Genomic DNA, 27,640 nt, shown 5'->3' on the forward strand with positions numbered 1-27,640 from the left:
CATTCCTTGGGATTTCTCACCCTCTGGGTGAGAAAAACAGTGGTGCCTGAAGCCTTCAGGAGCCATCCTGCATGGTCCCTTCAATGGAAATCCTGCTTTAACAACCCATACAGTGAGAAGAGCACCAACAGCCACAACAGATTGCATTCCTGGTCCCCAAGGAAAGAAAAAAGAGATAATCCACAACATTCTGCTATAGAAATGGCTCATTCCCAGGCATGGGGAAGCATTTATTTGATCAAGCAGTACTAACATTTCTGTAGAAAGAGAAGAAACAGAACCTGTTTCCACACACGCACCATCGCAGGAAACTGTCAAGTGCAAATAAGCAGCATGATTTAAGGTATTCCACAGTCACCTCACCACTGTCCTCTGGACTGGATTTTTAACTTTATAAAGACAGTTTGTAGAAAATTGTATAAGAGAAAAAGAAGTATCAGGAGTAACAGGCACTTCTCATTGTTAGGTATTCCCCAACATGAAAATATTGCTTCATCATTACCAAACTTATTCCACCTTTTTGTTTTTTCCATTTTGGAGAACTAAGAGTCTTCAGGATCTGCCTTTTGTTCTTCACAGGAGGAGGCACTGAACATGACTGACATCAGGAGCAGTGCATCCATTGAACACTTAGATAAATGTGTGGGTCAGAACATCTTCCTGCTGCTTGTTGTGCAGGGTTCCAATGCCAACTGCTGGGGCTGGTAGAGGAGGTCTGCTCACAAGACGGAGCTGAAATTTGAGTTGTGGGGAAATGATTAATGGAGGACACAATCACATCTCCAGGTCTTGATGCCACAGTGAGATCTGCTGTCAGATAACTGGGCAGTCCCAGCTGGAAGGAATGCAGGAAGTTATCCCCCATCTCCATGGCCCCAAGGACTTTATAGTGCATGATCTGCAGAGCAAATGGCACCTCTGCATTCTCCTCCTACTCCCCTACTTGGGATCTTTCACTATCCTGTCTACTTGGACTGAACACCATGTAAAATAAAGCTCCAGTCCTGCTCTTCACCAATGGTGCTATAAAGAGCAGAAGCAGCTGAAATTAGAACACACATTTGGTTTAGGCATCAAGATTAGGTTTTTTATTAAGCACCATACAATTTTGCATTCAAGGAGAACTTCAAATCTCATTTTAAAGACTAAAACACCCTGGGGACACCTTACCTTAAGCCCCAGCTGCTTTTCAAACCGTGGAGACACAAAGGACCATGGACCCATGTTCTGTGGTTCTTCCTGACTCCAGATGAAGACTAAAGAAAGGATAAGGGTGTAACATAACAAACATACATATTGATATTTTCAGCAGAGAAAGAAAAACAGTTTTTTGTTTTTGTAGCACCTCTAATTTTTTTGTCTTGGCACTACCTTTGAAATGAAGGCATGCCAGACTTAATTCCCTTGCAGCTCAGAACTGAATTCAAACCCAAAGTATGTCCACCATTAGGGTATACTGTGTGTATATTCTGCTTTTCTGCTGCTGTTTTCAAAAGCTACTAAAAGGACTGGACTGCAAAGACCAATGCAAAAAAATATCTCAAGTGGTTTGCTCTGATTTTCAGTGCTGCTTCTTGGAAGCTAACAATAGCAGAGAGTTCTTTTAACACAAGTGATAAACATTTCTGAAACATCCCACTCCAGAAACACTTGGGTGTATGAGGGGGAGAACAAAGAGGGAAAAGCCACTACAGCTCTTCATCTTAAAAGGCAACAGATTTAGTTCAGCACTTCAAAGAGACTAGAAACACAAAGGTAGAAGCTTGGCTGACCTTTTGCATGGCTGTACTTGCTCAGCTCTTGCTGTAGAGCTTCCAGAGGGAAAGGACAGAGCTCTTCAAGTCTCAGAATAGCTGTGCTGTGCTGCTTCTCTCCCAGTGTTTCTCTCTGCTTCACCAGAGCATAGTAATGCTTTCCAGAACACAGCACCACTTGGGTGACACTAAAAAAAATAAAAAAGAATGTTTCCAAGTTTAGTGTTTTACAGAACCTTGATGCAGAACAGCTTGGAAGAACACTTCCAACCAAAAAAACCAGTCAAACTTCAAAGACAACTTCATACAGCTAAATTGCTTCCCTAGACATCTTTTCTATTCCTTGCCTTCCTTTCCTTCCCACTCCCTCCAACAGTTGGCAAACTAACCTTTGAGCACAGTATGCCAGAGGTCCTGTTTCTTCAGTAATTCTGGGAAAGTTACCTTACAATGGGATTGATCTCTCTTAGCTCTGACTATTAAAAATTAAACACCCAGTCAAAGCTAGTCATCTATAGAAAATAAACCAGAGGGAGAGAAGTCCCTGCAGAGGCCAAATCTCTGCCATGCCAAAGCAGGACTGCCTGCTGGGAGCCACCACACCCTCCTGCAATCACAGAGGTCCTGGCTGCCTAATCTTACTGGAAATAGCAACAAGATAAACTACATCCTTTGTACCTCACCATCCCACTGAAAAAACCCAAGATGCCAAGGTACTTCCAGCCTTTTGATTGGGGGTCAGGAAGAGAAGAGGAAGGAGGCTCAGACTTGGGTACTGCTGGGGCAAGCAGCAGATCAGGGGAAAAATACTAAGGTTGAATTGGTTGTTGTGAATAGGATTCACTGTAACATCTGAAAGTGGAGAGATGTACACACACTTTGTTATTGCCCCACCTCAGCTCAGGTGTCCCAGCCCCTGAACAAAAATTCTGGATTCAGTTTTGGGCCTCATGACAAGAAACACATTGAGGAGCTGGAGCCCATCCAGAGAAGGGAACAGAGCTGGAGCACAAATCCTGTGAGAAGCAGCTGAGGGAGCTGGGGGCCCTCAGCCTGGAGAAAAGGAGGCTCAGGAGGTGCCTTTTCATTCTCTACAACTCCCTGACAGGTCATAGCCAGGTAGGAGTTTGTCTCTTCTCTCAGGTAACACACAACAGGACAAGAGGAATCAGCTTCATGCTGCATCAGAGGAGGTTTAGATTGGATGTTAGGAAAAATTTCTTCACTGAAAGGGGTCAAGCACTCAAACAGGCCTCCCAGGGCAGTGGTGGAGTCACCATCTTGGAGGTATTTAAATGTCTAGATGTGACACTTGGGACATGGTTTAGTGGTGGACTTGGCAGTGCTGGGCTAAGGTTGGACTTGATAATCTTAAGGGTCTTTCTTTTCCAACCTAAACAAATCTATGATTCCATGATTCATGTCACAGCTGCTCCAGTGACTGCCAGCTAATGGACATGGTGCAGAATAGGCCCCATCAGGTTGGTAACTACAGTCACAAACTCCCTGTGAGCCAAGGGGTGACAGCCTAAACACTTCCCTGCTTTGCAGACAGATGTGGTAACGACCAACAGCTACCAGAGGAAAAGGAGAGGAAGTAAAACTAACCACAGTCACCTACCATAAAACATTTCCCCCTCAAAGTCACCTCTTTCATACCACCTCAAATTTGAGCTGTTGGGTAGGAGAAAGGGACAGGATATCTCTTTTGAACTTCTCCTCTAAGAAAGCAAAGCTACCTTTTAGGATTTACTGAGGAGTCACCAATGACAGGCTTGAATGTTGTCCCTGGGGCCATTTCTTCAAAACTTGATACAGCAGCCTACATGGGGGAAGAGTTGGAAGTTACCAAATCTTGCTGCTTTTCCCTCAGGTCAGAGTCAGAAAGAATACTGAGACAGGGTTTGGTAAGTACAAAATACACAGTCTTCCCTCTCCCTCATATTCCTTTTCCCAGTGAAAAGTGGGATGATGGCCAGGAATGAATCCTACTTCTAGCTCACCTCCACCCAGCTTTAATCCTCAATCTGTCTGGCCCCAAACAGGCAAAATTTCACTGATTTGAGCCCAAAACAGCAATCAGAGAACACAGAAGGAAAAAAAAAAAAAAAAAAAAAACAGGAAAAAAAAAGGGAAGAGAACACAAAAAAGGATAAAGAGAAAAAAAAGGAGGAAGGACAATTTTCAGCTTACTGGAAGCCTGAGTAACACTTTGGGAGAAGCAACAATGAGAGGTTTCCTGAAGTTTCGGACCATTTGCCTCCGGAGTAAATGGAAATACTGTGCTGGGGTGGTGGGGTGCACAACTGACATGTTGACCTGGTCACCATCAACACCCTCTTCTGAGCTGTCACACATCTGTGCAGGGGGAACACAGCAATACCTTGTCAAATGCAAGCAGTGAGACTGAAATTAAAGAAAGAATCCAGACACATGAGGCACACTGATCTGTATGGGAATAGATTAGCAAATATCCACAGAGAGGAAAAACTCAAGAGAAGAAATGGGTTTAGCATTGAACTGGTAACATTGTGCCTCCTTGGAGCACACTGCAGCCCAGCTCCCAGAGCTCTGACTGCCAGTGCTGTGCTGGGATGGGTGACCTGGGAGCTGTGGTGGTACCTGCAGGAACCGCTCCATCCGGCAGGATGAGTGCTCAGGGCCTGCACCATCATAGCCATGGGGAAGGAGAATCACAATCCCACTCTGCAGAAGCCATTTAGCCTCACCTAGAAACACAGTGAGGAGGAAGGAAAGGATGACTTCCACAGAACACATTACTATGCACAAACTGCTCAGGAAAAAGAATAACCAATTTCCATGTCATTAAATACAAGCCTGAAACATGCTGCTGGCATTTTGCCTTGAGGTTCCTTACAGTGAAAGAACACATGTAAGGTGATCTGAAGTTTCTGAAATCATCAGGTAGTTCTGGGCTTCCAGAAGACTTAAGTCTCCACATGGAGCACATGACACAGTGAAATTCTAAAATTTCATCTTTGCAGGTGTGATCCCAGCAGCATCCTGTGAGCCAGTCCTGGGTAACACAGCAGTGCTCGTTCCTCTGAGCTCTGCCAAACCTCCTGCACTATACAAGAGATTACAATCAAATCCAGAATTTGGGTGGGATTTCCATCTGAATTTCCATTTCTGAGTTTCCATGTATGACTACAGAGGTTTTATATCTGAGCACTCAGAAAACATGTTAGAGTAAAACTTAGTAAGGTGTTGTGGGTTTTTTTGTTTGTTTCTTTCAAATAATCACTATTTTCCTTCTCTATTTCTTCAAGAATTTTTCAGATGCTTCACAAAGTACAGCCTATAAAGCTACCAACCATATATACACACACTAAAATACATGTGGTTGGGAAGAAAGGCTATTAATATAATTAATTGTCCTTTTGTCATGACTGTACCCTGCCAAGGACTCTTTCATTTTAGAAGTCACGATCTCACAGGCAAGCTCATAGGACTTCTTGAGAAAACAGAGTTCTTTGCACAACATGTTGTCCTTTTACTTGAAGGAGGAAGGATTTTCTAAAAATGATTAATTCTTAAATATATTAGTTCCTTGTACACTCACCTCCAGAGATGAAAGTGTCAAATATTATCTGGGCTCCATTAAAGAAGTCTCCAAATTGAGCTTCCCAAATTGTCAGTAACTTAGGGCTCTCAATACTCATTCCATATTCAAAACCAAGCACAGCTTCTTCAGACAAGGGACTGTTACTCACCTAACAAATGGAAATTGTTGGGAGAGGTGGACGAGGAAGAACACAACCAAGGGTTAAGAAGCATTGGAACCAGACAAACAGTGCTGACAACACACACTTCTAAAGGCAATTGATAGGCACTGATTTGTTGCTTGTGAATGAAGGCACAGAGGGAAAAAGAGTAACATTTGATCTCTCAAGGAAAAGCAAACCCCCTTGTTAAAGTGGCAATTTATAAAGACAAAGAATAGGAATGCCCAGACAGTTTTTATGTCCCTGTATCTGGGTTTTGCCAGAACATACACTAGGCTTTTACATATGTCTCAGCAGCTTTTGAAAATGCCTTGTTTCAGCACAATTTGAGGAAGGTGGTCTTGTGGGCTACAGAACCTACCTCTAGGAAACCCTTCTGGTCTGGGGACATGTGATTCAGAGGGATGTAGGTATCATCTGTCTCCTGGCAAACCAACATCGCGTGTCGTTGGCTGAAGGTTCCTCTGCCAACATCTTGTCCACTCAGTCTGATATTAAACCCTTGCCAAGCAATAAACAACACCAGACCAGCAAGTTATGTAAAAAGAAAACATGCAGGACATAATTCTGTCTCTTGTTATAGCTCTTTTTGGATTTCCCCTCATCAGCAACATCAAATCTGAGATGCAATTCTTAACCAGCAACAGCTCCAACTGTCAGGCATACAGATGCTCTGACATTATTTTGGGTAAATTGGTTCCATTTACTGAAGCAAACTGCAAAAACAAGTGCATTCTGCATCATATGTAAATGGAGATTTGAATTCAGGCTAGAGAGGAGGGAGAAGAAATAGTAGCATAAAGCACAGAAAGTACTTGGGAGCCACACTGATGTCAGCTGCACTGCTTGTGCTCAGCTCTATGCACAGATGTTATTGGGGAGTGAGAGGGAGCCACAGTTCTTTGAAGGTATTTAAGACTCAGTCTACAAATATTAGTGACACATAGGATTCATATTTGCCTTCTCTTAGGCCATGTAAATTGTCAAATTTATAAACCATAGCAATCTTTTTACTTAGAAACACCTAAGAAATCTAATGTTATCCTTTATTGACATTAAAGCAAAAATATTTTACTGTCTGCTGTCCAGTTGCCTCTTACCTTGGCTCAGCAGAGAACCAAATGCTAAAGTTTCAGCTGTTGCCCAGTCCAGCTTTTTTCCTTCCTCCATTTTTTGAATTCTTGACTAAGCAAATAAAGAAAAAGAAAAAATTACTGTTTTGTCCTTTTGCATCTGTAGCTTTTTTGGTGGCACAGACTAATATTAGAAGCTAGGAAAAAAGCAACACACTATGGAGAGAAATGCAATATTCCTGCAGCCAGCTTAGGCTGCATTAGAATACAGAGTCTTATTTCAGCACATCCTAAAGAAGGTTGCCTGAGGACCACAGAACCATAGGTGATCCATGTGTTCAGCTCCCAGTCAACAAACTGTGCACAGATTAAGTAATCCTAGTCAGAAAATATTTAAATCTTAGCACAGCACAGAGTGTAGTCTTGACAGACTTCTGGTCTGTCTGGCTAGCAGTGATGAAAGATACCAGGTGTAAGTATTCCAGTCTCCAGAACTCTTCCCTGTTCTGGCCTGGAGAACTGCAGACAAATGATCAAACTGAGCTGTGGAGCTCTTGCCTTGGGCTGGGAAGACAAAACCATGAGTCTTTTGAAATACTCAACTCACAGCCTCTCTCTGGCTGCCAAGCAGACACCTGCACACACTCATCATCCATCAAAGGGAAACATTCACAAACCCCAAACTGATCCAAACCAAACACCAACTTAGGAGCTATCAGCCCAGACTGTCAAACTAGGCCACAGGTTGTGTAGTGTTTATATATATAAGTAATAAAACACTCACTACTGGCTTTAAAAACTGTGTACACTATTGCCAGGTTCCTGAGTAATTCCTTTACAAAGTACTCATTCTAATTACCAACTATATAAATGTTAGTAACTCATCATAATGGTTTCTATTTGTAAGAATAATAAACTGTGTTTTCTATAAACATTTTTCTTCATTGCAATAAAATATTGTTGAAATAACAAACTAAAGTACATGGGGGAAAAAATCTTTCTTCAAAACTGGAGGAAAAATGGCATCATCTCAGCCTTGAAACAGAGTGAGTTGTTTTTCCTGGAGAATACCATGCTGTATTCTGTAACTGGCAGCCCTGTAACAGGTTTGAGCCATGGGATGAGAAGTGTCATGATGCTCTACTCACCTGAGCATAGGTCTTCAGGAGATGGCTGTGCATCTGGAGCTCTTCAGGCACCTGCACAGACTTGGCCCCAATGAACTGCAGCAGAGGCACCGGCATGCCCGTGTCCCAGGTGGTGATTGAGGCAGAAGGCTCCACAAAGCCCTTCCAGTGAGCCTGCAGGTTGGTGGGGGGTGGGCTGTATGAAGTCATGTTGGCAAGGTGATCATTCAGCTTGGAATAGCAGGAGGTTTTTATCTCAGCCACCTCAGCCTCAGTCATGAGCCCAGCAGCCGTGAGCTGCTCTGCGTACGTGTCCGGGATACTCTTACGGGACCTGCCAGGGAGGGAATCAAACCACAAAGTTTTATTTGGTTTTATTTATTTTTTCAAATCACATATTAAGCCTAAAAGCAGTGTCACAGGAGAACAAGGAAATACCACCTTACTACAGTCAGGTACCATGGAAAACTCCTATAAATGGTGTCCTGGTGCATTATGCTTATTTGCATGAAGTTCACTTTCCTTATTTCCTGAAGTTCACTTTCATTTTCAAAAAGGTAACAGTTCTCTTAGAGATATGTTTTATAGTCCTTTATTACAAAAGTAAAAGTGCTATAGTTGGCAGTTACAGGTAAAAACATGTCAAAAACCCCCTCTGTGCTATCATGCATATTTTCTTCAGAGAAATTCACAGTAGGATTTGTGCATTGGAGAGAATCAAGGCAATACTCTTCACCTAAAATACCAGAATTCACTGGCAAGTGAATTTTTGTGTGTTTTTCTTTGGGGATAAGGATGGAATCTGTAAACATTTAAATGCTGATAAAGATGAGTCCTCACTGGAAGCAGCAGGACCAGGCAAAGACAAGACAAGCATCACACTGGCTTTCTGCCCAATCTCTCACAGCATGCACACTTCCCCTTGAAACACAGAAGGCAACTTTGCCCTCTGATTACCAGTGGTCACAAATTTGAAATCCAAGAGGTATGTCCAAGATTTTTCTCCAAAAAGCACCAAGCCACACATTCAAGAGCCATCAGTAATGATTGCTCATTAATATCTTATTATCAGATTTCCACTGAAGTCAAGGGCTGCTAGCAGTCCAGCTGCACCTTACATAAACACCTGTGGATACATCGAAGGATCTCACACAGACACTTCTGCTGCAGCAGCAAGACTTGAGGTGGCACAGACATATTTTGGTGGTGCAGCCCTTACCTGATGATTTTGTACATGCTGGGGTTGGTGAAGAAGGGCTCATCGAGCTCATTGTGGCCCCACTGCCTGTAGCACAGCAAGTCCACGATGACGTCCCTGCGGAAGTGGCGCTGGTACTCCACAGCCAGACGCGTGGCACGGACAACTTCCTCAGGGTCATCCCCATTCACATGGACAACTGCACAGCCAACGATTTTACCTGCCCAGGGATTCAAAACACAGCAGCAATCACACCCAGCACACACACACCTGCTCTGCTGAAACTACACACAACCCATAGGAAGTAAGTATATTAAAAACAAATCAAAAAAAGATGTTTTTTGTGATGAGAGTTGGGGTAGGGAGAGGAGTCTTGCCTGAGAGAATATGCAATTAGCCCAACCTGTTGTATTTGTCAGTTTGAGCACAACTTCTTTACAAGCACTATGTTCCCAGAGGACTTCTTACACACAGTTTCTGCATCATATTAATCTGGTAGTGTAAAAAACTGGGAGACAACTACTTGATTGCTTCTCTTTCAAACAGAAATTGAGTTTTATTTCCTTCTTATCCTAAGCTGTCTCTATTATGAATTTATACAAGCCAAAAGCAACTTTCTCCCTTATTAGTAGGGAGTATCATTCTGTCCACTGCTCCTCCAGGCAGAAAAATCTCTTCATTAAAGAGAACACTGTAAAATTTCAATATCTTAACACCCTCTCCTGTCTGACAATTTGGCTGCAAGCAACAGTGCTCCTTTTGTACTTTATCTGCCCAAATTCTGGAAACTAAGATACTTGAGCTATTCTGGCTCATGCCAAGTTTTCCTCCACAGCAAAATACTAAAGCTCAGCTGCATAACAGCCCCTCCTCACTGACAGGTAAGAAGAAAGGAAAACTAAGGATGGAGGCAAAAAAACCAAACCCAAACAAAACCAATCCATAACAAAAAACCAGCCCAGAGAAAACAGTAATAATAATAGCTCTCTACCTTATCAGATCTAATGAATCTACTTGTCTGGCTTGATGAAACCATAAGACAAACACTTGATGTTAGGTCAGAAGCATACAAAAGTATATTTTTACTTATAGGAGACATATACAAGATAACTAACTACTATGTCTCTGATCTTACTGGTAATACATCTGTTTATCACTAAGAAAGATCAGTCTAAAACAAAGCTTCTAGTTCAGGCATAGAAAGGTCTTGAGCTTCATCTTTAAATTGAAAGCTCAACAGGTTCACATGACAACAAACAAAACAGAAAAAATGGAGGAGTATCTGACATTAAAATCTTGCTCAGAAAACACACAGATGAATTTTATGAAATTTAACAACATATACTTAAAGTAGATCAGTTATATACTCCATTGTAATACCTTTTCAAAAGCTGTCAATAATATGACAGAAACTGAGTTATAAAGACTTCACAGAAATCCTGCAATTATTTTATCACATCCTGTAAAAATGGGACAAGATTCTCCCTTGATATTTAGTCTTTCCATAAAGCAGAGAGGGGAGGGCATATTTTTAGCACCTGAATTGTTGCTAGTAGGAGAGAATAATAATAATAATAATTTTAATTCCTACTCTACTGTGAAACTGGAGTTACAATAATCTCTCCCTAGAGCTGACAGGCAGTTGCTATAAAAAGTCCATTGCACAGCTTACACTGCAGTTAACAATCCCTTCTGACACAACAAGCAATCTTCCTTGGGATTCAGCCCTACCTACCAATGTCACTGCAGTACAGAGATGACCTTCCTCGCTCTGGAGGAGTGGTGTAGCCCAGCTGGTTGTTAACAATCAAATGGATGCTCCCACCAACTCTGAAATGTGGCAGATTAGAGAGGGTCAGTGTTTCAGGAACAATCCCTTGCCCAGAGAAAGCAGCATCGCCATGAACCTGCATCAGGGAAGAAGATGGAAAAGTCTCATTAGGAAACACTGGAGGAGCAGCAAAATCAAAACCATAACTCATTAAGTAAGACCTCCTAAATTGGGTACATGGAACAGACACAGTTCCAGCTGGACTCACTTCTAATCCCTCTCAGAATACTGTTTCCATGATTTGAGAGTTTATGCAGCCTTATCACTAACACAAGTCATAGCAGCCACCATATGTACATGAATGCCTGCTGTAATCCCTACCTGGAACTGACCTAGAATCTCTTAAAACTGACCCACCAGAGTCCAGGTGACTGCAAGCTTCCTGGCCATGGCAAAGGTGCAGCAGTCAGAGGCAACCACTGACCCCTGAACAAAGGGAGCCACTCACCACAGCATTCACTACACCTCGGGTGAAGCTGAATGCTGGTGAAATGGGACTTGGGCCCATTTCCACCTTACCAAACAGACAAGAACAGAAAAACAAGTGGAAAATGAACTGAATGGATGTCACCATCGTATTTTCTGGAAAAATCCCTTCACCAGGATTTCTCTCCTGGGAAGCTGAGAAGCCTCAAAGAAAAAGGAAAACAATATTATCTCATTTGATTCTCCTGTGTTTTGCTGCTTTGGAATGTGGCTGGAGATTGTTTATCCAACATGTGAATTGTTTTGACTTAATGACCAATCATGGTCAGGCTGCGTCAGGACTCTGGAAGGAGTCACAAGTTTTTCATTATTATCTTTTAGCCTTCTGTCTGAATCCTTTCTGTATTCTTTAGTATAGCATAGTATAGCATTCTTTAATATAATAGAGATTATAAAATAATAAATTAGCCTTCTAAGAACATGGAGTCAGATTCATCATTTCCTCCCCGTGATGGCGGACTCAGAAAATAGCACAAATGGAAGCACTCCAAACCAAAAACTTTCAAAAGGAAATAAAACCTAAGTTCTTAGTTACATTTCTAAATAGCAATAGCAAATAAATGCTGTAAATAAAAAAATAGTTTGGAAGGGGAAGGGAGAATACTGTGATAGCCAAGCCAGGTTTCCAACAAAAGCTAGAGGTAACTGGAGTTATCATCTAACATTTCAATATTTTGAAACTAGGGACAGTCCTCCTTTGATGAATATGATGACAGTTTCCTCAGAGTGCAGACTCAGTCATGTGCAGATTAAAGTCACTATGCAGACTGATCTACTTCCTTATTGAAACCAGATGACAGTTCTGCTTTCTAGCTATGGAATGGTGCTTTCAAGCCTTAAGAGAGGTCTGCAAGTACACCAAGGTAACAAAGGTGCAATCAACCAGTTATCTGGCAGCACTGGGTTTTTTATACCATTCCAATACAGATTTTTAAGAGGTATCAGAGCAAAACAAAGGCAACTACTGTAAGAGAGACAAGCCAGGATCCCCACTCTATCCCTTGCCATGCTACACTTTCTCCTAAGTGTTGGGTTTTCACCTTTCCCTCCTGGTTTCTTCTGCTGCCTAAGAAGGCTGCACATCTCAGTGATAGCATTTGAGTGAAGACCCTAAAACATCTGAGAAAACTTCATGGCTTTTAGCACATCCCAAAGCATTAAAGCCTAAGGACAGTATCCAACTACACAAGACTGCTCATATGCATCTCAAATCCCAGAGGATTCAGTTCTTGTGATGCAGGTAGGAATTTACTCATTCTACCAAAAAAATGGAAACAGTTTTTGCTAGGGCACATTTTTCTCTAGGCTGCATTAGCAAAAAGCTAAAAGACCTTCAGACCCTGGACATGAAGCTCACCACTGACAGTGGCACCTTAACTGATCTTCAGTCATTCTCCCCTCAAGCTGTGGTACTGAGGCTTGTGGAACAAGAGAAAAAATGCCAGTATAAAACTCAATTCAGAGTTCAGAGTGTCTACACTTACATTTCTCAAGAGAAAGCCCTGTAAAACCAGAAAGTTCAAAGTCAAACTCCCAAACCAAGATTCTGAAACACAAGGTGCCTGCTTTCATCTCTTTCTTCTCAATTAGCTGAATGAAAGCAGTTAAAAGTTGGAACTAAAAATTTGCCTGTTTTCAATCTCACTTGGGTACCTCTTAAAGACACTATCACAAGTAATCGTGATACATTTTCTTCCTTTTAGGAATACTTTGAATCAGGTGACTAACACAGAGGTGCTTAGCACAGAATCAAATGTATCTTTTCTCTGCTATGCAATCCTCCCTATCACTTACCCCTACAAATCCTAAGTGAAATTTTTCTTGGATAGGGAGGGTCCTTTTATCGTGAAGAATCATTGTTAAAGATTTATAATACTTGAATTACTGCATGGTGAAGATCTACCATTATGAGAAAGAAACAATAGTATCTTCTCAAACTAAGAAATAACTGCACTGAAAGATGAAGACACATTGGGAAGCAAAAGTTGGCTGCACTTGCAAGCTCTAAAGACTTTCTTTTTATTAAAAACTAAGAACCCAAACTTGCCCAGAATATTTTGCATTCTCATGTCTGCTTTTTCACAATATCCCACCCTTCCAGAAAAAAGCAAAACATTTTTTTAACTGAAATACGTTTTCACTCCTACACGTAGCTTTCTCATGTTTGTTATACTTTACAGAACATTTCTGCCCAACTTGTTTTTAGCCCTGGCTTTAAAATGTTAAGAGTTCAATTCATTTGTTTTTCCAAGTTCAAGTCAATGCAAGAGAAAAAAAATTATCAAGGAACTATTTGGGATTGCTTCTACAGCTATACAGTTCAAGGAGTAAAAACTCATTCCAAGTCAGTTCGAGGAGTAAAAACTGATTCCAGCAGAGTCTTCAACAGTACCATGACAAAATTACAAAATTCTAAATCCTCCTGAACATTTTGCAGCGTTGTTGACAGCTCTTCTCCAAACCCATTAATTTGAAAGAAAGCCTCCAGTGGCAGTTTAAATGCCAAAGTGAGGAAAGGCACACATGGCTCTCAATACAGAATATTACTAAAATAAAGGGAGGTATCAGAATCAGTATTCAGAAATCTTAGAAGTGCAATTATTTAAATGCCAGCATCATCACAAACACCACCTGGAGATCTTCCTAGCACTCCTCTTTCTCCATAAAGAAGATCCCAGCTCTTGACATCATACATTAACTCAGTTTTGTTTGATATTTTATGTACACTCCTGTTCACATTCTAGTCCAGCAAGCCTTACAAATATAAATTACAATATGTGAGCAAAATACCTGCAGGCAAATAACTTTGTCCCCAGGCTGTGCAGAGCTCTCTGGGGAGTAATCACCATCGAGCAGAGCCTGCTGCCTGGCTCGTGTCTTGCCCACAGCCACTGGGTTGATGGCTTCCAAGTGTGAGGGGTTGGGGAGCAAGGTGACATGCACAGGTCTGTGGGAGCCAAAGTCCAGATCTACAGAGGATGTCAGGTGGGAGAGAACGTCCCCAATGGCTGCTGAATTCTCTGGGAACTCGCTCAAACCACGCATCTTGCGGAACATCAGCTGCAGGGAAACAGATCTGGTTAAAATCCTTTTTTGATTCACTGACAGGTTGAAAGAAAAACTCTCCTACTCCTGAAATTGCAAGGATGCTTCTAAGCAGCAGCACACAAACCCCTTCATTAGAGTTCTTTTAACAGTCTCCTGCAGACAGTTCACTGAAGTGTTGATAGGAAGGGAGACCACTCTCACACAGGTAACATTTTATTGCTCCAGCATTTACAACTTTGGCAAACTTTTGGGGGTTTATTTTACTGCAAATAAACCAGGCAGCTGCCTGTGAGATTATAAATCTCTTACAGTCTTAGGGTGCAAGATGTAGCTGGAGGTGTCTATTCTATTGCCATCTAACTGCCATTGCAGTTATCTTCTGTTAAATGGACAGTTTTCTTTATCTCTTCCACAACCAATCCTTCAGGGAGATCTCTTCTGTTTATGGGCCATTGAGTGTCACTGAAGGACTGATAAAATTCCATCATCCCACTGGGAGATGCTCTGCCCAGGGGGAGGAGCCAAGAGTTCCTACCGGGATATAATCTGGGATTTGGAACACCACACAGACTTTTCCCACTGGATTCCCAGAGGAGCAGCTTTCTTCTCCACTGCATTCCCAGAGGAGAAGCTTTCTTCTCCACTGCATTCCCAGAGGAAAACCAGGCCCATCTACACCACCACTGAACCTTCAGAGGAAAACTCCAGCCTTGTACAGGATCCCTGCTCCAACAGAACCACAGCTGGCACTGCAGGAGGGCTGAGCCACCATGGGATGGGACTGCTGCCACCACCCTGACCCACAGGGGTCAGGTCTGTCAGTGACTCTAACAGTGTCACTGACTGTCAGAGTTGTTTTGTATTACTCCATTTTTATTTTTAATTTTTCTAATAAAAGAACTGTTATTCCCACTCCCATATCTTCGCCTGAGAGCCCCTAATTTCAAAATTATAATAATTCAGAGGGAGAGGGTTTACATTTTCCATTTCAAGAGAAGCTCCTGCTTTCCTTAGCAGACACTGTGTAGTCAACCAAGGCACCCACCTCAGGAGGAAGCTGCAGCAGGCCTGCCAGCAGGTTGAGCCTGCCCCTGTGAGGCATTCCGATGATGATGTCGGTGACCCCGCTGTACGCGCACGCCTTGAACAGCTCGTGGAAGAAGCCCATCATGCTCTCTGCTCCTTCGCCACCGTAGCGCTTCACTGTGGCAAACTTGGTGGCCAAGAAGTGATCAAACTCCTGGTAAAAACAGGACAGCTTCAGGATTAGGCTATTTTAAGCAGCAGCTTTGTGTTTATAGTATTGAAATATAAGTTATGTTTATACCCTTGAGGCATACAAATCTAAAGATACCCCTGGAAAGTCTCAGCTCACTCTCCACCCACACAGTCTGAGACCAGAAGATATGATGACTATAAAAAATCAGCTCTAAGCAGAAAAATGTTGCATTGAGGATCAAACTTTCTCTGTCTCACATGGAAGGTGCTTCAAGAATTCTAACACCAGATTAATTTACAAATTCCTTGGTAGTTTACCTGTTTTAGGTGGAAATTTAGGAATGGTGTCCTTTTACAGTATAAACCATAATGATCTTGAGACACAAAGTGCTAGCAAAGCAGTGTTTCATTCTGATTTACATTAGGCACAGTCCTTATTACAGAGGTAGAATGCTTGGGAGAAGAAAAATAAATGAATCTGTATTTACTTCACTTTCATCTCACTTCACTCCATTCACCTCCTAGAAAGCTCAAATAAGTGACCAAGTTTTGAAAGCACTGGAAATTTCTTTAGTTTTTGCAACTGAAGACAGAAACTAAATGAAGTCTGTAACTGAGAAGGGAAGACTAAGCCACACCCAAAGATCTGAGCCAACTGCTAGTTGTGCAATATTCAGTTCTAAGGAATAATGTATACAAAACTGGTCACACATAAAAGCATTTTTTACTGCCAGGGTTAAATTATATACTCTTAGTATAGCTCTGGTCATACTGAAATTAAAGTAGAGCACATCAGGGTCCCAATATCACCCTCCTGTGTCACCGTCAAATTCCTCTAACTGCCAAAGAGGCTACAAAAAATACAAAGTGGGCCATATACTTCCATTCAGTCATTGGTAAATATTACATTTAACACTCCTTCCACTTGGAAAACTGGAAACAGGGACACTTTCACAGATCCTGCTCTTCTACCTTTCCAACCTTCACAGATCCTGCTCTTCTACCTTTCAATCATTCTGGATAACATGGGAAGAAAAGGGGAAAAAAATTAAAACTTTTCACAGTACAGAAGTATTGGAATAAATTTTCTCTATACATTTTAAAAGTGCATAAATATTTCACTCCCTTATAGAAGGCATTAACAAAGGTTCCTTGCTGAAAAGCACCGTGTCTGCCAGTGCTATATGATAGAACCTCAGTCCAACTCTGATTTGTTCCAAAACCTTGAGGGACAGCATACTTTAAGGACAGTAAAACAGATCAGCATGAGGGTGAGAGGAAAACACAGAACAGCTAAGCCAGAGCATAAGATTTCACAGAGCTCTGCTCAACCTTGTGGTCCCATCAGTAACATTTAATATGAGCTGTGAGATCATTAATCTAAGTGTATCTCACTTTTGAAGACTGGTTATTCACGGGTTTACAGCATCATTATTTCAGTAATGGCTGGTAAGTTAATACAGCAATAAACTGAATTAACCAATGAGATTCCTGCACTGCACTGCTCCAGGCAAAGCCTGGATTGTTCTTTTTCTGCATGAACAATGTCCAGAACAGTGAAGGATCCACGACAAACTCTGTGACTATTACAGTCCAGTAACAGAGAACAGAGTACCTGGGACTCCAGCATCAGTTTGCACAAGTGCTTTTTCTCTTCAGGTGTAAATGCTTCTTGCTTTAGCTCTTCAAACCTTTTAGCAAACCATTCTCTCTCCTCCAGAGTTGGAAGCTGGCTTGTTTCTATGGAAATGTGCCCGCAGTATATATGGTCCAGGTAAGCCATCACATCCTCTACAGAAGCCTCCTCTTTTCCCATGTTGATAAGTCCTGGTGGGAAATAAATGTTATTAGTCACTTTGGGGGAGGAGGGGAAGCACTGAGGCCTGTTTTGGAGAAAATAAAGCAATAAAAGAGACCCTCCTCCTTTGTTTAAGGCTGCAGCAAGGCTCTAAGAGAGACAAGAAAAGACAATTCTTGACTTCTGCCCCTGTATTTTCAAACCTTGACTACAGTGTTAAGTATTGTGGTAAATCATAGAATGCTACAGTAACACAAGAAATTAATGTTTAACCTCAGCAATTGTAAGAGCAAGCACAAATTTTCATGATTTCCAAAGATGCCAGACGGCAGCCTCTCACTGCACTATGATTTCTGCAAAAGACATATGGATGCTGAAGTTGACAATTTTCTGACTCTTCCACAGAGGCCACAGGCCCTCAATAAATCACCCATGAACAGAATTTGCTGTGATGAGGCTGTGGACTCACCTGTAGTAACGAGAGGACCCTGAAGAACTTCAGCCAGCTCTTGGATTTCAGGCACCATGTTCATAACAGCTTGGCCAGCAAACAGTGGGTTTATTTTGGCTGCTTTGTGGCCATGTTCAGCATAGGCAGTTATCAAACGAGCAAGAGCATGGTCAACTAAAACAAAACAGAAAGCAGAACAGCATCACACATGTGCTCAGATTAAATCCACTTACAGCATCAACACAGGAATGTTTTGTGTGCTGGCAGCCATCGAGGTTCTGGCTGCAAAGAGAGCTTTTCTATGCAGTTATTTCTACCTTATTACCCCACAACAGCTCCCACAGCAAACTGCTAAATCTGCTCCCCAAAGCAAATTTCAAGCAAGTACAATTTAGATTTCCTCCACCGTTCCCCTCATAGGTTAGACTCCTGTAAACATATGCAAAGCTACTTCATTTTGCTTTGAATCTCTCTACAACAGCAGTGAACCAAAACCACTACAAACAGGTATGTCCAAGTCAAGATCAGCACATTACCAGTGTATAGTCTTATTTCCTAAGCCAGCTCAATCCTATCACTTATGCTTCCTTGTTCCTTGCTGGAATGACAGGAGGATTGGGTCTTAACAATAATTCAGGTCCCATGACTTCAAAAGAAAAACAAAGTCTGTCTGCAGTAGCCAAGAGCATGTGCTGAGCCAAGTATGGTAAAAATTATCAACATGGGCAGAATTTGACCAGCTGAGAGGTCATACACACATGTTACTGTCACTGAGCACAGCCAGAGACCAGGCTGATGAACTGCAAACAATAAAACACACTGCAAGCACAACCTGCTACAAATTAATGACATGAACCTGCTTATAAAGTGTGGAGGGGTTTTTCATCCTGGTAAAAACTCAGCACTGACAGTAGTCAGGTCTGAAGGGTTTTGTTTTCCAAACAATGGAATTCTCAGACCATAGCACAAGGTTATTTCTCTGACACTTGTCAGCCCATTTAAAATAGCCCCTTTTCTCTACTGGGTTCTACAACAGAGGGACAGAACCCAGACATAAGGCTAACAGTGCCCACAATGCTCTCAGCAAGGAGGCCGTTTAAACACAATTTTTAAAATGTTACATAAAAACATGTTAATCATTAACAAGGAGGCTACTTTGTGACGGGCCTCGCTGTCCAGGAGCTACAAACTGGTTTCACTGCTGCTCCTGGGCAAAGGGTTTCATTCCTGCCAGTCGCCAGAGTAAAGTTAATGCAAGGACCACACTCCTACCTAGAACAGTTTTCTGCTTGAAATCACTTTTCTGCACTGTAAAACTGAGCTAGAAGCAACACAGGATTGCTAGAGGAGAGAGTTACCTGTAGTTAATAATGGAATCCTAGAAAGTTAACGGGTTGGAAGGGACCTTATAGACCATCCTGTCCCAACCTCCCTGTAGTGGGACATCTCCCACTACACCAGGCTTCTCAAATCCCATCTGGATTTGAACACCGTAAGGGTTGGGGCATCCACAACCTCCCCGGACAACCTGTTCAGTGTCTCACCATCCTCAGTTCGGCTAGTTCAAGCCCCATGATACAAAAGGAAAATGACAGGCGCGTTGTAGAAGTATTCTACGAGCAGCCGAACTCTCCGAGAGCCCATCGCTGAGCGAACTTCAGCAGTCGGTGCTCCCACAGCCGCTTCAGCCCCTGGAGCGGGGCCAGGCACCCCAGGCCCGCAGAACGCACAGCCAAGAGCTCTCGGAGCGGGTCTGCCCCGCGCTCTGCCCCGCCGGGAGCAGCACACGCCGCCCCTCAGAGCGCCCGGGCCCCGCTCGGAGCAGCCCCCGCCGCGCTCCCTCTGCCCGCCCGGCCCCGGCCGTGTCCGACCTGCTCTGCCGGCGCCGCGCTGCTCCTCCGCCCGCCCTCCCGCCGCCTTGCGCGGTTTGTAGCCGTAGACGCCGCGCTCGGTGCGGTACCAGCGCCTGGGGCCGGCCCGGCAGAGCGCGCAGCGCACGGCCCGAGCCCCCGCCGCGGCCGCCATGGCCATGGCCGCGCTGCCCCCGCGCCGCCACCACCGCCCCCGGACCCGCCCCGAGCCCCGGGGGCGGCGCCCGCAGCGGGGCCCTCAGGGGCTCCCGCGGGGCCGAACGGAGCGAGGGAGTGCACGATGTTCTGGGCTCCGGCGAGGCAACCTGGAGTGATGTGCCCGGTTCTGGGCGCCTCAGCACAAGGGAGACAAGGAGCCGCTGCAGAGGGTCCAGCGGAGCCTCAGGGATGAGGCGGCCTCTGGAGCATCTCCTGTGAGGAGACTGCGGGAGCTGGGCCTGGCCAGTCTGGAGAAAACTGGGAGGAGATTTCATGAATGCAATAAATGTCTCAAAGGTGGGTGCCAAGAAGTTGGTGCCAGACTCTTTGCAGTAGTGCCCAGCAACAGGATTAGGAGCAATGGCCATAAAATAAAACCCAAAAAGTTCCACCGTGTTATAAATAAGAAGATTGACTAGGCCAGTATTCAAGCAGCAATCAATTTATTAATTAATATGGTAAAGTATGAGCAATACAGCGCTGGGTACAGTGGGGGAAGTTTTCCCTCCAACTGCACACCTAGAGTTGAGGCTTACAGGTATATATAGGGGTACTCATACGCTTTCTCAGCAGTTTCTATTCCAATTTTTACTCAGCAGCTTCTATTCCCAATTTTTATGTTACAATTCTATACACTACTGTGATTTAGTTTTTCTCAGGATGTATCCCAAAAGGTGTATCCCCAGATGGTGGTGGTCCGGTTTCTGAAAGAAGAAAGACAAATCCCATCTGGTGAAGTCCAGCTCCCCTTTTAATTGCAAGGACTATAAGTCTCATAACAGTGATGTCCAGCTTCCCTTGGTCAAAACTATAAATCCTTAAGTTGATGTTCATCTTCCTTTCTCAAGCTGCTTTTCTCTGTTTTGTTAAGGCGTGAGATAAGCATGATTCCTTTATATATATTCTAAAGCTATCGTTTCAAGGATACAAGCAATATTCTAAAATTATACTTCAAAAAGTTATTATTGCAAAACTCTTTAAGGCTTAACTACAAGCAAAGAGCAACATCCTTAACACTTTATTTCAAAAGCTCCTAAATCAACTAAGGTTAATTGTGAACAAAGGATAGGTTCAAAGGCCTTCTTCCATGCTGTACTTTCCTCAGTTATTATTAGAATTTGTCTTTATAACTGTCCCATGGTTGGTCTCCACACACATCACAATCACAAATGCACACATTGCCTGTATGTACCTGACACAAAACACAGCTTTGTATTTCACAACTGCAACATGAGGAAGAACTTTTCATTGGGGGTGGCAGAGCACTGGGACAGGCTGCTCAGGGATGTTGTGGAGTCTCCCTCTGTGGAGACACTCACAACCCACCTGGATGTGTTCCTGCATCACCTGCTCCAGGTGACCCTGGAGTTGGACCTGAGGTTGGGCTGGATGATTTCCAGAGGTTCCTTCCAGCTCTGCACTGGTGAGAGCCCACCTGCAATGCTGCACCCAGCTCTGGGGTGCTCAGCACAGGAGGGACAGGAACCTGTTGGAGCAAATCCAGAGGAGGCCACCAAGATGATTAGAGAGGTGGAGCACCATTCCTATGAGGAAAAGACATGGGAAATTTGGATTGCTCAGCCTGCAGAAGAGAAGGCTTTCTGGTGACTTAATTGTACCCTTCTAGCACCTGCAAGAAAAGATGGAGATGGATTTTTTACAAGAGCATGTAGTGACAGGACAAGGAGGAATGGCTCCAAACCAAGGGAGCGTAGGTTTAGATTAGGTTTTAGGAGGATTCTCTTTGCTGTGAGCAGGGTAAGGTACCAGAGCAGGTTGTGCAGGGAAGTTGTGGATGTCCCACCTGTGGATGTGTCCAAGGACAGGTTGGATGGAGCTCTGATCATCTCTGGAATAGTGGAAGGTGTCCCTGCCTGTGGCAGGGGGTTGCACCAGATGATGTTTAAATGTCCCTTCCAGTCTCAACCTTTCTGTGATTCTGTAAACTTTGTGTGAATGCATGTCTGAGGTACTGGCAATTCCCTGTCCATAGGCTTGGTTGTAGCTTTCACAATGAGGAAATCAAAGAACATTTTTTGTCCAAATCAAACCATGGTGTTTGCCTTTGGAACAGGTGGAACTGGATTTCAGAACTGAATCAGTTCCAGTTGGTATGGGATTTTATGATATTCACAGTTCTTGCAGAAGGGCCACTTGTGTTCCTTGAGGCCTGCATGGTTGGGTTTATGCATATTTATAAAACCCAATTTGGGAGAAAAATATAAAAATAAATGTCCTTTAATGCTGCAAGGAGGGCAAAAGGATACAATGACAGAAGGACAGTGGACATGTGGTCCATACAGTGAGGTGTAGTAAAAATGTGGCTGTGAATATTCATATTTTTTTCATTTAGAATGAAGGAACCTTAAAAATAATGCTGTGAGATTATGTGATTTTTTTGAAGCTGACAGTGGAGAGGGAGAAAACATTGATGTAGTTAAATATTTCCATTCTGTGCTTGGGGAAAAAGACAAATGTTGCAGGCAGATTGCAGGATGATGAAATACTTTTCCACAGTTCTTAAACAAATACCAGTCAAACAGCAGATACCACTGTGGTTTTACTTTGAATCATATAGGCAGTTAGTTGAATATTTCCCAATTAGCACTGATAGGAATAGGTTTGAACATTAAAAATTTTCCAGTTTCTCCAATGAGATGTTTCAGACACACAATGTGGATCTCAGAGAACTAACTGAATATTTGTATATATAAGTTCACTTAATAGGAGTTTAATAAAGCCTAAGCAGGTGTTTATGAAATATATATCTCATCAAGTCAACTTGTTAGGGTTTTTATGTGAATCAAAATCCAGTTCATAAAGATTGAAAGTACTTTACAGATTTGCCAACATAATCATCTTGTGTAGGACATGATTACATGTGACAAAAGCATTGCTGTAGCTTTATCTAGGTCAGGGAAAGGTTTTGTTGACTTTGATTCCTGTCTAAATGTGAGAAGGTGATACCTGTGCCAGCAGAAACTTCACTGCTGAGGGTGTGGGCAAAGTGACTCTCCCAGCCTGGCTCTCCTGGCACAAAGCCTGTCCTAGAGAAGGCTCTGTGAGAGGTTCATTCAGTACCACATAATGCTCTCACTGAAAACACTAGAAATGCCCAAAACCAAGCCTGTACAAACTAAATAGTGTCTGACTACCTGGCAGCATAGAAAGTCAGCCACACTGGGAATAATTATAAAGGAATTATCTTCCTTGCCACTTCAGTAGTTAGATCAACCCAAAAAAGCTGCCCACACCTTGAGTGCTGATGAAGTTTGTCAGCTGGAGGTAAGTAGTGAGGAGAGGTTACCTTGAATCTGAGAGTCAAGATGGAGATAAGCAAACATGATTTATTTTAACAGGATGAAGATGGAGATAAGCAAACACAAATTATTTTAACAGGATGAGGTGAAAGCTTACATATATTCAAAGAGTATGTTCACTAAAATGTAGCTCCTTTCCAGGAAACAGTGGCTATAAATAATCTCCAAAAATCATGAGAAAAAAGCAGGTAGGTGTAAAAAAACTCTGTGAATATCCACTCACTCGGAAAAGAAGATAATTGCTGGATTTGGCTGCAAGGAAATCTAGAGGACACCTACAGATTCTACATTAGGCCAGTATTTGGCACAATTTAAATACTGTGTGCATGTTTGGTGCCAGTAATTGAGGAAACATATTAAAAATATGGGAAGAAGAGCTTCAGGAATTAAAAAAAAGGCATGCTTTATTGTCTGAGATTCAGGAAACATCTGCCTGGTTTTGGTTTTGGTAAATCAGCACAAAAGCTGGATCAGTATGTGCACAAATGAAACAGGTACTTCAGAAGGAAAAGTTTTCTGGAGTTTGCTTGCATGGCCTTTACAAGAGAGAGCTCCAACATAACTGTAGATGTGGGAGTGTGGTATAAACACAACAGGAGATTTTGCTTTCCTTTCAGAACTGTAGTGATTGTGCTTTTTATTCATGTTGGAAAGGGCAGCAGCATTGTGCTTCAGAAGAAAATAAGCCAACATCTCTTGATGTGATGCCAGTGTCACTGATAAACCAAGCAAACCCAATTCCCCCTAAAAAGAGAAATCCAAAGGCACCCCCTGACAGGCCAAAGGATTGGTGCCTTTGGAAAACCAAGTGCCAACACTAACATGGATTTTCTCTTCCCATTTTTACTGTTCTGCCATGGATCTTCTCCACTCCATTGATTCTGTTAAATCAACTTGGTAGTTTAAGATATTTTGGCAAGCAGCTGAGATCTTTGTGAGCAGGGACATGTGCATGATCTATGCCAACAACAAGCACGACTCCATCCTTTCAAGTTTGTCCAGAAAGAGATTTTTAGATATGTCTGCAAAATGAGCAGTGAAGTTAAACAGCAGGGAGGAGAGCTCTTCCCTGGAAAAAACAAAACAACCTGTCTAGTCCTGTACCAGCTGGCAAAACACACCTCAAGCTCTGCACCAGTAAACAGTGTCTTCTGTTGGGGCTGACTCTTGCCTCTGAGTAAAAAGCAACTTCAACAGTTGTTACACCCTCACTATGTACACCCAGGCCTGTGCCTGCTGTCAAAGTCCAGTATTGCTGAAGGCTTGATCTAAGCCCAGAGGGGTGTAGAGGCTTTCCCAACCTAAAAGCTTCTGTTGGAACCTGGATTCAAAATGTAAAATAAACACCAGATTCTCATTCTGCAGCTCTGGGTTGTGCCAGCTTTTTCCAGCTTAGGCAGCTTTAGAGTTGCCCAAGAGGTGATGCTGTGCCCAGAACTGCAAGCAGAGAGCCTTTCCAACAAATCGGGGATTGCACTAAATTCACCACGGTAAAATATCCTCAGACGTCCATGTGGGGACAGTGACTGGACTAGAGGGCACAGAGACCAAATTTAGACTAGAAAAGACACCCAATGACAGAATCACAGAATGGGTGTGTGGTGGTGCTCACAGGGGTCCCAGGACCGAGGAAGAGATGAGAATGTTGACTCCATGTTTCAGAAGCCTGGTTTATTATTTTATGATATATTGTATTAAAGCTACACTAAAAGAATAGAGAAACGATTCAGCAGAAGGCTTGAAAGGAAAGGCAGGAATGGGATAATAACAAAAGGTCGTGACTCTCCAGATAGTCTGAAACAGCTGACTGTGATTGGCCATTAATTAGAAACAACCACATGAGACCAATCACAGATGCACCTGTTGCATTCCACAGCAGCAGATAATCAATGTTTACATTTTGTTCCTGAGGCCTCTCAACTTCTCAAGAGAAAAAATCCTAAGGAAAGGATTTTTCATAAAATTTGTCTGTGACATGGGTGGGTTTGGAAGGGACCTCTGGAGATCATCCAGTCCAATCCTCCTGCCAAGGCAGAGTCACATCCAGGTCGGTTGAGAATGTCTCCAGATGGAACCTCTGAGAGCAGCCTGTCCCATTGCCACCCTCAAGGTAAAGTTCTTCCTCATGGGAGGTGAAATCTCTTATGTTGTATTTTATGAGTGTTTATAGCAGTATTCTCAGGGGTCTCAGGATGAGGGAAGAAACAAGAATGTTGACTCCATGTTTCAGAAGGCCTGATTTATTATTTTATGATATATATTATATTAAAGCTATAATAAAAGAAGAATGGATTTAATCAGAAGGCTAGCTAAGAGTAGAACAGGAATGATAACAAAGGCTTGTGACTGACCAAGACTGTCTGGACAGCTGGGCTGTGATTGGCCATTAATTAGAAACAACCATGAGACCAATCACAGATGCACCTGTTGCATTCCACAGCAGCAGATAATCAATGTTTACATTTTGTTCCTGAGGCCTCTTAGCGTCTCAGGAGAAAAAAAATCCTAAGGAAAGGATTTTTCAGAAAATATCATGGCTACAAGCGTTGTTCTGTTAGCACCACTGAGATGAGCCAAGCCCAGGCTCTTGGCGCCTGCCTTGGAGCCATTTATTGCATCCATGAAATGCCGTCTCAGTGTTCTCTCCTCTCTGGCCAGGCCCAGCTCCCGCAGTCTCCTCACAGGAGATGCTCCAGAGGCCGCCTCATCCCTGAGGCTCCGCGGGACCCTCTGCAGCGGCTCCTTGTCTCCCTTGTGCTGAGGAGCCCAGAGCTGGGCACGGTAATGGACGCCCGTGAAGCCACCCTGAGGCAGTAATTTGGTGTTCGGACACTGTCACCCCAATGTTTTATCACGGTGACACCGGACAGCCCCACCCGCCACATGACGGCACAGACACGTCACCGCCGTGACGTCACGCGGCCCCACAAGCCGAGCCGCGCGCTGAGGCCACCAAGGAAGCGACATTCTGAGGCCCTTTCCCCCTTCCCCGCCGCCGTGAGGGACGCGGGGCCGAGCCCTTTTCCTCTTCCCTTCCCGTTCCTCTTCCCCTTCCGCCTCCGCACTCCCGGTAACCCGTCTGCCGGCAGGACCCCGCGCGGGGCTGCCCTCCGCGCTGCCTAACCCCCGCCCCTCGGGGAGCGCCGCTCCGCGCCGTCCGCAGCCGCGGCTCCGCCGCCCTGAAGCGGCGCCGCTCCTCCCCTGGCGCCCGGGCGTGGCGAGGCGGGCGCGGAGGGCTCGGTCGGGGCAGCGCCGTGGGTCAGGCAGCGCCGGGCGGCCCGGTCGCCGTGAGGGGAGAAGCGCTCGGGGGCCTCGGAGGGGCGGAGGAGAAGGAGGAGGCGGCGGCGGCGCCGGGCGGGCCCATGTCGGCACCGGGCACAGGTACCGCGGGCACCGACGGGACGGGAGGGCGGTGCCGGGGCGTGTGTGGGGAAGGGGTCTCGGGGACGGGGGGAGGAGGGCACAGGGGCCTGGCGGGGGCACGGGGAGGGGGTTCCGGAGGCGGAGGGGCCGTGGGGCTCGGGTGGCGGTGCCTGCAGAGGGAGGCCGGGAGGGAAGCGGAAGCCGCTGGTGCCATCCGGGAACGGGCTCGGGCTGAGGGAGAGCTGCGAGCGGGGACTGGGGTGGTAGCTAAGGAGTCTTTTTGTACTTAGTGCCTTGTCTCTAGGCCTCTGCTTCACGGTGGGAAGCGCCTTCCTGCAAGTTTGGCAGCAAAACATTGTCCCCGAGAGGTACAGAAGCGAAAGTAAAAGTGCCCGCTGTTCGGCAGGCCGGCCAGATGTGTCAGTGGCCTGAAGTTTTGTCAGGGGAGGTTTAGGTGGGATATCAGGGAAAGGTTTTTCACCCAGAGGGTGGCTGGGCTCTGGAACAGGCTCCCCAGGGAAGTGGTCACAGCACCGAGCCTGACAGAACTCCAGAAGTGTTTGGACAATGTGCTCGGTACATGGTGTGACTCTTGGGGATGTCCTGTGCAGTGACAGTCGTTGGGTTTGGATGATTCTTGTGGGTCCTTCCCAAGTCAGAATATTCTGTGGTTCTGTGAACCTTCCCTGACGCTCTGTGAGGGACTCCTCTCTCTCTGCACTAGGTGTTTGTTTTTTTTTTTTTTCTGTGTGCTGTGTCTCATTTTCCAAAACCTGTAAGTTTATTTTCTCCTCACTGACCTGGGTATTTTTCTTATGTACCTTCCCTTGCATTAAGAGAACCTTAATTGAATTTCAGTTTTTGAAACTTACAACCTTCTAGTGGTGTGGTAACTAGTGATGGAGGAGTTTGTTGCTCTTTGAGATTTTTCAGCCAGTCAGAGGTGGGACATCTTGCCTCCATTAATTATCTCCCATATCTCTTTTGTAATGGAGTAGCTGCAGAAAGGACTATTTATGTAATCCATTTAATTTCTAGTGAGAAATTGCATTGTGTTAAGTTTAATAGAGCTGTATTTCCTTCTCTCATACTTGTGGTTGCAAGGATAGGGATTCTGGATCATATTACTTCAGGGTTGGAGAGTAGACTGTTTCCATT

At 44.1% G+C, this 27,640-nt stretch overlaps 2 protein-coding genes across 3 annotated transcripts in view; one reads left to right on the forward strand and one right to left on the reverse strand.

Annotated features, from left to right (window-relative positions):
- Nucleotides 1-210: 210 nt before the first annotated feature.
- On the reverse strand, nt 211-19,761 carry DHTKD1 (dehydrogenase E1 and transketolase domain containing 1). The gene is made up of 17 exons (XM_058804921.1): nt 19,602-19,761; nt 17,749-17,904; nt 17,097-17,308; nt 15,309-15,503; nt 14,006-14,275; nt 10,634-10,805; nt 8,920-9,118; nt 7,722-8,034; nt 6,601-6,685; nt 5,862-6,001; nt 5,338-5,488; nt 4,377-4,483; nt 3,948-4,112; nt 3,494-3,576; nt 1,773-1,942; nt 1,171-1,256; nt 211-732 (listed from the first exon to the last, which is right to left on the reverse strand). Exons 1-17 carry the CDS (start codon nt 19,759-19,761, stop codon nt 631-633), a joined length of 2,766 nt encoding a protein of 921 aa, XP_058660904.1. The 3' UTR covers nt 211-630.
- Nucleotides 19,762-26,187: 6,426 nt separating this feature from the next.
- Nucleotides 26,188-27,640, forward strand: part of UPF2 (UPF2 regulator of nonsense mediated mRNA decay) — a 53,970-nt gene continuing 52,517 nt past the window's right edge. Inside the window, exon 1 of one of the 2 annotated variants that reach the window (XM_058805001.1) lies at nt 26,188-26,500. The gene's annotated coding sequence lies outside the window, so the exon portion shown is untranslated. The remainder of the gene's footprint in view (nt 26,501-27,640) is intronic. The other variant, XM_058805002.1, reaches the window with a different exon arrangement.

This window comes from Ammospiza caudacuta, chromosome 5 (genome assembly GCF_027887145.1).
Source record: "Ammospiza caudacuta isolate bAmmCau1 chromosome 5, bAmmCau1.pri, whole genome shotgun sequence".
Lineage (NCBI taxonomy): Eukaryota > Metazoa > Chordata > Aves > Passeriformes > Passerellidae > Ammospiza > Ammospiza caudacuta.